Raw genomic sequence first — 10,140 nt, 5'->3', positions numbered from 1 at the left:
TTTTTACTGTACTGACCTTGCACTGCTTGGCCCCTTTTGCCACCAGTAAGCTTCAGTGATGCAGGAGATGGGAGGTTAGGTCCTCCTACACCAGGGGTCTGCAACCTTTAAGACAAAAAGAGCCACTTGCACCCGTTTCCGAAGGGGGGAAAAACTGGGAGCCGCAAAACCGGGAAGGTGACGTCAGGACAGTGCGTGACTAACGCATGCACCGCCCCCATGCGACGTCACGGCCAGTACAGCGCCCGCCACAGTGGGGAGTGTCAGGGCGCACAATGTGCCTCCTCCCCTCGCTAGTATCCGCCCCGGAGCCGCGGCAAAGGTGTAAAAGAGCCACATGCGGCTCTGGAGCCACGGGTTGCAGACCCCTGTCCTACACCAATCACAACTGCAGATCATCCATCCAATCTGTTTCTGCATTCTGAGGCTCTTGGGACCTGGTAGTTGAATCTGGCTCATTACATTTGTTATTTAGATTTACAAAGGAATTATAAAATCATAGAACTATAGAGCGGGAAGAGACCCCAGGGGCCATCTAGCTCAAGGCCCTGCAGTGCAAGAATCACAGGTAAAGGTCCCCTGTTTAAAAACCTCTAGTGAAGGAAAAAGTCCCCTTTCAGGAATGGGAAAATATTGTTACAGTCCATCCCAATCTCTGCCAAAATTCCAGGGGTCTTGGCACTTAACCAGGGTTTGTGTTCATTTGGAACGAGGCACCAAGACTAGTGTTTTTAAGAAATATGGTTATTTTACTCATATTTACACCTGAAGCCTTCAATGGAGCAGGCACACAAAATTACACCCCAAGCATGCTCCTCTCATAGTTTCAGCAAGCTTGGGTCCAAAGCAGCAGCCAGCTATAGTTCCTGACCTCTTGGTTCAGCCTCCCTCACCCAGTGCTCATGGAGTTCTGCTTACTTCTCCCTTCTGCTAAATTTGCTTTTGCAGTTTTCCAGTTTTCTGCAAATCTTTGCCATCAAAAGGTTAAGCTCCTGACCAGTGAAAAAGAAATTAACTAAATTCTCAGCACTCACTTTTAGATTGCTGCTCAATATTTTTGGTGTAGAACTTTGTGGTTTGCTTGCGCAGTTTTCTGGTTTTGTGCAAATCGGAGGAATAAAAAATAAAAATCCTCCATTCAGGAGCATACTGGAGATAGTTATGAGCAAAGCCAGAAAAGAAATGAAAGCACTGAGTGGGCACAGAAAGGGGAGTAGCAGAAAGTGACAACTAAACCACTAACTCAAAACACCAAAACAAATAGCCTGCAATCTGTAGTAGAACAGTTTAGAGCCTGATTTTTCCCCTCCTTATCAGATTATTCCTGTTTTGAGTAATCCTGAATTTTTAGGGGCAAAGCTGTCAACACTGGTGTTGCTTGAAGTAATGTCATGTAGGCTACACAAATTAAACGGAAAGGCAAACAGCTGCAAACACTCATTAAATTCCAGTGTGGACTAGCCCAGAAGCATTACAAACTATGTGCCCCATCTGCTGGCGGCTTTTGTTATTTTTTGTTTTCATTATTGTTATTTTATTTTTTCTTCTGAAAAAAGAAGCAAACAGAAACCCACTGGACCCATCCACAGCTTTTTATGATCATTTGAGGATACCTGATTTGGCTCGAAAAGTATTTTTGTTTTTGTTTTGCTTTGTTTTAACATTGCTTTTTCACTCAACTGTTTCGTGAATTGCCAGGTAGTTGCTCCTGTTTGTGCTTTTCTTCCCTCCCTCCCTCCTCCCGCACCGTCTCACTTTCTACACTAACCCGCCCCATGTATTTAGGCGCCAGATACTCAGGATAACTCTTCCTGCATCTGATGAAATAGGCTGTAATCCAGGAAGGTTGATGCCATAATAAATGCGTTAGCCTTTCCGGTGCCAAAACATCATTTGTTGCTTTTTGTATATTTAAAGCGGCGCACGAAATGAACTCCCCATAAAAAACTGCCGACATTGACTCAGAGTTGTTCTGCCGCAGCATCTTTACCCTCGAAGACTTCTCTGCTTTTGCTTTGGAAGAGCGAGTGGGAAACCAAGGAAGAACACATCTATACTATTTCTAGTTCTATGGTGGAATTTCAAAAGAGCCTCCGCGTTATCCTCTCGCCCCCACTTTGCCGTCTCTTCAGGAGGCGCTCCTCGTTTGTAAACATAGAGATATAAATGCAGAGTCACGCTCTTTCGCACTCTTGCTCTCAAATGGAACTAGTGTCCCACTCTGCAAAGTACAGAAAGTTCCTCTCTTGGTGTACCACAAACGTGAGCGACACCACACTTGCCAGAATCATGACCGTCCACCCCGCCCCGCCCTTCACCAAATATTAACAGTACGTATCCTTCTACAGTGTGTCGCTCTCTTTCCCCCCTTCTCCTCATTCCTATTGGCTTGGCTCCTGGAAGCCGGACGACCAATGGCCGTGGCTCAGAGGAGTCTCGCGGGGAAGCGGAGGTGCGGGGGCCCACGTGATTCACATGCCGGCAGCCGGCTGAGCGAGCGCGTTAGGTACGGAAGCCGGGAGCCAAGATGGAGGAGTACGCGCGCGAGCCTTGGTGAGGAGCCGCATTTCCGCCTCCCGCTTCTCCCGGGAGAGACGAAGAGCGGGACGGAGGGGCGGCGGGTTTGGTCCTTAGCAGGCAGGGCTGGCAGACCCGCTTAGCCGCCCTTTCTTCGGTACCGGCGGCGGGCAAGTGACCTTGGGGAGCCGCGAGTGGGTCAGCCGCTGCCGCCTGACCGGTTGCAGGGGCTGGGGAAGCCTCTCTTGGCCGCGGCGGCGGGGAGCGCCTAGCTTCTGCCTTGGCCAGCTCCCTTGCGGGTGGATGAAGTACCCGATCCCAAAGGATCCCAGAGACGCGGGATGGGCTGAAGCTCCCTGTGCCTGGGCAAAATGGGCAGGTCCATTTTGTCCTTTGGCGGAACGCAATTGCAGAAAGGAGGGCGTCTTTTTGCTAAATTGGAAGCTCCTCGGAGTGCCCTTTTAATCTCCCATGTGGCAACTCGGGTTTATAACTGCCTATAAGAGAAGGTGCTCTGCAGGTCCATGGGGACAATACTGGCCAGTTTCTCGTGCGTCCTTCACCCATAATGTTTCCAATTTGCTGAGGCTTTGTAGGAAATTGCTGGACCGATACCACCAGTGCATTATGTGTATTCTTCAGCAACATGGTGCATGCTCAGGTTACACTTAAAAGCAGGTTGGTTTAAGAGATGCTGAGTGTACACTTTTGCTTTATAAGATTGAAAACACATTGTAGGACTATGCAAACAAAAAATATAATACTGCAGAACAGTGGGATCAGCGCACACCTTGCCAGCACTTTATGGATGAGGTTGCTAGATCCACTGTACATGGGTTGGGGTGGGGAGATGGCTTGCATTTGTAAATCATTCATGAGGAGCATGCAGCCTTTGGCCTAGTATTGGAGGGGAGAGTAGGAGAATGGAAGGGGGACAATTGAAGTGCTTGGAGCAATGTAAGAAGGGAAACCTTTGCAAGTCATCAGTTCTGACCTGTGTTAATGAATGGGGGGGACGGACCATAGTGGATGGAGAATTGGAGAGACACAGGGTGCGCAGACAGACATCACCTTCAAAGACCTTCCCTGGCACCCACAGGTTTCCCCCCTCTTGGAAAAAAATAGTCCTGAAATTATAGCCAACATAATACATGTGTCTGCTTCGTTGTGTGTGGTGCCCACTGCAGCTTCTCTAGTTTACAGATGAGTCCAAACTGGTTGTTGACCTCTGAAGTATAGTTTAAAGCTTAAGTGTTCCAGACCCAATAATTTTCTGCAATGGCAAAAAACGGAGGAGAGATTTTGAGTATATAGTTAATGGGAAATGGCTGTTATACTTTTACAATGTCATATGTCCTTCCTTCATTTATTTCCATTTATGAATAGCTTCCTATTAAACATAACAAAGCAATTAGCAATAATAGCATCAACGTTTAAAACAGATACCAGACCCGGGGGGGGGGGGGAATCTCCACTTAAAAGGATTGTGGAAAAAGAAGAGTCTTCAGCAGGTGCCAAAAAGATAATAGAGACAGCGCCTGCCTGATATGTAATGGGAGGGTATTCTAAATGGTGGGTGCTGCCACACGAAATGGCCGATTATGACATTATGCAGAACAGATGCCTTGATGAGATGTAATCTGCAGTAGGCCCTCTCCTGCAGAGCACAGTGATCTCTTGAATATGTAAGAGGTGAGACAATCTTTTAGGTTTAGTGAATAAGGTAATAAAATAATAAAGTGACCCATTTGTTTCTTTTACTATGATGTGATGTTTGCGAGAATGAGCACATTAATGTATGTGATCTTTCATTTAGCCCTTGGAGAATAGTGGACGACTGCGGTGGCGCTTTCACAATGGGAGCCATTGGCGGTGGCATCTTTCAAGCTGTCAAAGGATTCAGAAATGCCCCAGTGGTGAGTTAAAATGATTTATTGTGGGTAAGGTTTATGATGATATTTTTTTAGTGATAGTGAAAATTAATGCACTTATTTTTTTTAAATGGAGACAACTCTATCAAGGTCTATTTCAGGATGTGGCAGAATCAGGCATAGAAGGGCCTTCCATGAAAGAGAAAATTAGATGCTTAGAACCTCTTGAGCTTAGCTCAGAAGATGAAACCAATGTGCAAATAAAAGCAGGGTTTTTTTAAAAAAAAACAACAACAACAACCCTATTTGCTGTGAGTTGCTATACAGAAACAAGAAACTGACAAAACAATCAACTTGCAGCAAACAAAATATGAAGTGTGTTGTTTTCAGGCTAAATGCATCCTAAATTCAGTATGTGAAGAGCTTCAACTATTGAAATTGTTCCAATTTCATTCTTTTATCTGTTGCAGGGTGTAAATTATCGGTTGCGGGGTAGTTTGACAGCTATTAAAACCAGAGCACCACAGTTGGGAGGTAATTGCACTATTTACACAATCTTTTTCTATTCTGTTTTTAAAGGGATATTGGTAACAGTTCTCACTTCCCTTCCCTTATGTACCTTCAGTACATAATCGTTCTTAAATGAATGTGATGATGAAACATTTCTGTTCCAAGAGCACATGCGTATTGATTCATACAACTGGTTTCTTATGGACTATGTTGTTTTCTGCTTTCTATTTTCCCCCTCACTGCTTCCTCTTAACATTTCCCTTTTTTTTGAACACAACCTATATCCAATACCAGTTTTTAGCTCTGTAAGCCTATCTTGGGCTTTAAAATAGCTTTCTCTCCAACTTTATGAGGTACTTAATAATATGTACTGTTGCACAGTCTGGAAAAGTGCGGATGAGACTTGTTCAGGGTTATGCTTCCATTTTTTTAAATGAAAGCATCTAATGTGCACAGGTAATTGTACGTAGAATCTATGGAAATCAGTGGCACCTGCACACATTTTAAGGATGTGTGCAGGATTGTGGCCCTGACCAAAATATTTACTTGGTGCTTTTCTGAAAATGAGCAGGCTGCCTTTTCTCAAGTTTGTTTGTTTGTTTTTAAAAATCAACTTCTCAGTGTAACTCATGCATGTCATGCTAAACTGTGGTTTAGTGCAACGTGCAAGCACAGCCAGCACCACGCATTTGCTCCTGTTCTCCTGCCACTGGGCAGGCAGCCAAATAAGACAATTGACTTGTTTCAACTGATTTTGTTTTGAAGTGCCTGTTTTTTAACATACTAATTGCATTTTATTAATATTGCCAAGCTGTTTGAGGACTTGCACAGAATATAGTGCTCCAGAGCTTTGAATTGTTGATGAGAAGCTACTGGTGGCGGACAGTAGATTCAGTTGTAGAGTGCAGTGAATAGAGTCTGTTAGGAAAGGAGAATCTGGATAGTGAGAGACTTTATTGTTATTTCGGGATTTTTAGTTAACGTGATAGGAATTATGGGACGCGGGTGGCGCTGTGGTGTAAACCACTGAGCCTTGGACTTGCCGGTCGGAAGGTTGGCAGTTCGAATCCCCACGGCGGGGTGAGCTCCCGTTGCTCGGTCCTAGCTCCTGCCAACCTAGCAGTTCGAAAGCACGTCAAAGTGCAAGTAGATAAATAGGTACCACTCCGACAGGAAGGTAAACGGTGTTTCCATGTGCTGCTCTGGTTTCGCCAGAAGCAGCTTAGTCATGGTGGCTATATGACCCCGAAAAATTGTCTATGGACAAACGTCGGCTGCCTCGGCCAGTAAAGCGAGATGAGCGCCGCAATCCCAGTCGTTTGTGACTGGACTTAACTGTCAGGGGTCCTTTACCTTTTTAGGAATTATACTTATGAAGACATTTGTGTATTGTCAGCTTCCTGAATAATTATTGGCAGATTTTGTCATGAATTTGCCTTTGCTTCTGTTGTGGGCTTGAAGCGAAATATCTACAATAACCATTGTCTTTGCTGGGAACATGAAACTAATATCCAGAAACCCAAATAAAGAAACTGCTGTTAAGTACTGTTTTCGCCAGTTCTGAACCCAGATATCTTTCCCCTTCAAATAGGTAGTTTTGCTGTGTGGGGTGGTCTCTTCTCCATGATTGACTGCAGTATGGTGAAAGCAAGAGGAAAAGAAGATCCTTGGAATTCCATCACTAGTGGTGCCTTAACCGGAGCTATTTTAGCTGCAAGAAGTAAGGACACCAGTTTGGAGTGAATGCTTATTGGAAATATTTCATTGAAAATATTTTAATGTCAGTTTTAAAAAATGTTAGACAGTCTTATGTGCACATATGTGCTTGACCATTCTTTCCGCGGTAAGGGTTGTATTGTTTATAAAAGTAAGAATTTATAATGAACACAGGATTGCATCAATATTGCTAGGATAGGAACTTCGACAATTTTAGCATTGAGGGGGGGGGGGAATTGAGTTGTAAATTCACTCAAGAATAGAATCATTGAATGCCTTTTATTTGGTAAACAATCTGTACTGCTATTTCTTTCCTGTATTAGCTCAATTATTCTCCCAGCAAAGATGCACACATAACACATAGCTGACATTTCCAATAGTGTTTGTGAAATAATCTGGTGTACCATTATAAAATATGTTTAAAAGCAACCTTTTTCATATTCTACCTCTTTTCAGATGGGCCAGTTGCCATGGTTGGGTCTGCAGCTATGGGAGGAATTCTTCTCGCTTTAATTGAAGGAGCTGGTATCCTATTAACGAGGTTTGCGTCTACACAGTTTCCAAATGGTAAGATGCCTATCACAGCTTGGGATGCAACACAAGATGTTAGTCATGATTCCTTGAGACTTTACACTGTTTAGCCATTTGACTTCTGTTTATCTGAGGGAAGGCTATTCTAAACTATATAAAGATCTTTAAACCAAATGGTTTGTTAGGGAAATTAAGATGGTATAATATTGAGGAATCTGGGAGACCAGGAGTGTGACAAGATGGGCTTTCTTATGGATTAATCCATAAGATTAATATCTTGATATCTTCACAGAATTCGGAAATGCAAACTGATATAAACCAACTATTAAGAATAGTTCTTGAACCATATATGGATTAATTTTCAGTGAGGTGGTTGCCTTTATGCAGCATTTAACACCATTAAACTTTTAATGATTTACACTAAAGCTTGGATTATCAACAGAAATGGTCAGGAAAAAAATATGTTTCAGTTTTATCCTAGGCTTTCATGAGGATACAGTGGGATAAGTGGTTGTGCTTACAATTGACGGGAAGATTCCCACAATGCCATATGCGGTGCCTATGAAAATCAGTAATGGGATCTGTTTAGCCAAAGCAGCAAAGATGCTTTGGAAAGATATGTATGACGAATAGCCTAAATTGCCCAAGTATGCAGATTTACCCAGGAGTAGTCCAGTTGATTTCATTGAGTCTTACCTGCTGCATCAGGACACTGAATGTTTCCTCGGCAATTTGCAAATGTCCATGTGCTTTTAACTTCCCTCTGAAATATACAGCTTGTAGCTGAAAGTGCACTAACCTCCTGCACTATATCCCCTTGACTGTAATTCCCACCTTCAGAATCCTTACTATAAGCTGATAGGGCATATGTGAGCAACCAGTAAGTTGCATGTACCCCTCCTGCTGTGTGGCCTGCCAGTTCCCCGTTGCTACCATTACTGCCATACTTGCTGCTGCTGCTGCAGCCAAGCTCAACATAAAAGGACTTCTGCTTGCTTGCCCTCCCACTCAGAAGTTTTAGGGGTAGTTTTCCTCCACTTCATTGCTGCACTAAACTCATATTTGATCCTGCTGCCCCGTCTGATCTTCCTGTTTCCAGCCATAGAGCCTGTGCCGTAGATCCTCTGGATACTTTGTGGGCTCTATGGCCTGGCTTCCTTTCCGTCAGCTCCAGTGTTATTTTACAGTGCTGAGGAGCTAATCCACGCCCCTTTTCATACTCAAATTCTCCTATTGCACAGCACTGGGTATGAAACAGATTAACCTCAGTCTGTGTTTGCAGTTTATGTTTGGTCCTAGTAGGTACTTAAAACAAGTGTATAGGGTAAGTTACAAATTCTTGATCTGAAGACATACCCACTGTTAACATGCTGCAGAGCATTGAATACTTAATGTTTGTTTTGTGTTTCAAATGCAGGCCCTCAGTTTACAGAAGACCCATCTCAGTTGCAGCCCTCTCCATTTGGGGACTATAGGCAGTATCAATGATTTTGTGTGTCCTCCTGTTTTGTGCGGTACAGCAAATTGTCATCCTTTATGAACGAGCAAAATGCTGCGTTATTTGAAGACTTTTCGTTGGATGTGTGCACCTTGGTTTTCTGTACTTTTCACAATATTTAAAAGATAATTATGAATAGTAGGATTCTATTATTGCAAAGTGGACATGAGGTGCTTGAAAAACTCTCTAATTAAGCCTTGTGGTAAGAGGATCAAGCAATGTATTACAGAAAGAAAGGAACCTGTGGCCTTTACAGTGTAGCATTTATCACACTGGTGCCAATTTTAAGGAAAAGAACAGTCATTCTGCAACAGAGCTGCCTAGCCCAAGATCTGATGTCTTCCACAAGAGTGGACTAGTATCAGGGCAAATGAGGCTGTCTGCTTTCAGTTTTATACTAGACAATTGGAATTAGGGACAGAAATGAATAGGGAGTATTTATTTTCTTCCTCCTTACTATCTTTAATGCACAGACAGGTGTGAGAGGTGGTAATTATTTTTCTTAATACAGTGGTCCAACATAAGCACTCAAAGGGATATATTCATAGCAGAACTACTGAAGATAGTTCATAAAAACTCTACCATTTCTTTGCAGAGTACCTAAGGACTTCAGTTTGCTTTCTCCAGAGTTGTCCTGGGCTACAGGACACTCACGTTTGAATGGCCATTTTGCATCCTTTACAATTAGATCTTGTATGTAATCCACATATTAATGTAAGAGTGGAATGTTGATCATTTTATGGTGTAATTTGCACGTTGTAGGGTCTACTTCTCAAACGAGAGAAGTATTCAGAGTAAATCTATTACCCCCAAAACGTATTCAACACTTGCACAGCCTGAATATCTCTTTAACACTTTGAATGGACTTTCCACATCCAAATATGAATTGACAATATATTACATCCACAGTCTTCTTAACTAGATCAATGATGATTACTTTTGCCTAAATTAAAATCTGTTTGCAGGTGTCTATAAATGTGGAAAATTGAACAAGCTGAAATACTCCTGCTATTCCAGTCATTCAGCATTGTTCAGTGTTCCTCGTCACTGACCGTGCTTTTCCATTAAATGTGGTTATTTATAAATGTCATTTGTCTTTGACCTAATTATGTGAATGAAGAACTTGAACGTACAAGGTGAAAGGCTTCAGAAGCCAAGTCAATTAGAGGTTTGTTTTGGCTCTCAGCAAGTGCAGAGATACAAATTTGGGGGCTGGGGAGGGAATTGGCATCCCCCCCCACACTTTGTGGCTCCAGCATTGGGAGGAAACCTTGTGTGGATCTCACTCACCAGCCTGCCCTTTGGCATGGCAAGAAGGGCAAGCAATATTGTCATATTCTCGTCCCAGATAAGTCTACGTGCCTTCCAGATAAACTAGTCTTTGGAAAGGGAATGGTAAAAACGATAAGAGCGGATTTCTAAAGAGACAACACAGATCAGGCAAGAGCAATCCATATAGGCCCATAACTAGCCCCAAACCTACAGAATAGCTATGCA

At 43.1% G+C, this 10,140-nt stretch overlaps 1 protein-coding gene across 1 annotated transcript; it reads left to right on the top strand.

The window, feature by feature from the left end:
- The first annotated feature begins 2,395 nt into the window (after positions 1-2,395).
- Positions 2,396-9,733, top strand: TIMM17A (translocase of inner mitochondrial membrane 17A). Its single transcript, XM_028734711.2, has 6 exons — positions 2,396-2,553; positions 4,334-4,433; positions 4,859-4,922; positions 6,490-6,618; positions 7,071-7,181; positions 8,563-9,733. Exons 1-6 carry the CDS (start codon positions 2,528-2,530, stop codon positions 8,631-8,633), a joined length of 501 nt encoding a protein of 166 aa, XP_028590544.2. The 5' UTR covers positions 2,396-2,527; the 3' UTR covers positions 8,634-9,733.
- The last annotated feature ends 407 nt before the right edge of the window (positions 9,734-10,140 follow it).

The sequence above is a fragment of the Podarcis muralis genome, chromosome 5, assembly GCF_964188315.1.
Source record: "Podarcis muralis chromosome 5, rPodMur119.hap1.1, whole genome shotgun sequence".
In the NCBI taxonomy this organism is placed as follows: Eukaryota; Metazoa; Chordata; class Lepidosauria; order Squamata; family Lacertidae; genus Podarcis; species Podarcis muralis.
This window is presented reverse-complemented; position numbering and strand designations above follow the sequence as displayed.

Excerpts from the sequence above, each read along its gene's own strand:
- TIMM17A (XM_028734711.2), top strand. The coding sequence starts at position 2,528 with ATGGAGGAGTACGCGCGCGAGCCTTG. Across the intron at positions 4,434-4,858 it reads GATTCAGAAATGCCCCAGTG|GGTGTAAATTATCGGTTGCG; the intron begins GTGAGTTAAAAT and ends TATCTGTTGCAG. Across the intron at positions 4,923-6,489 it reads CAGAGCACCACAGTTGGGAG|GTAGTTTTGCTGTGTGGGGT; the intron begins GTAATTGCACTA and ends CCCTTCAAATAG.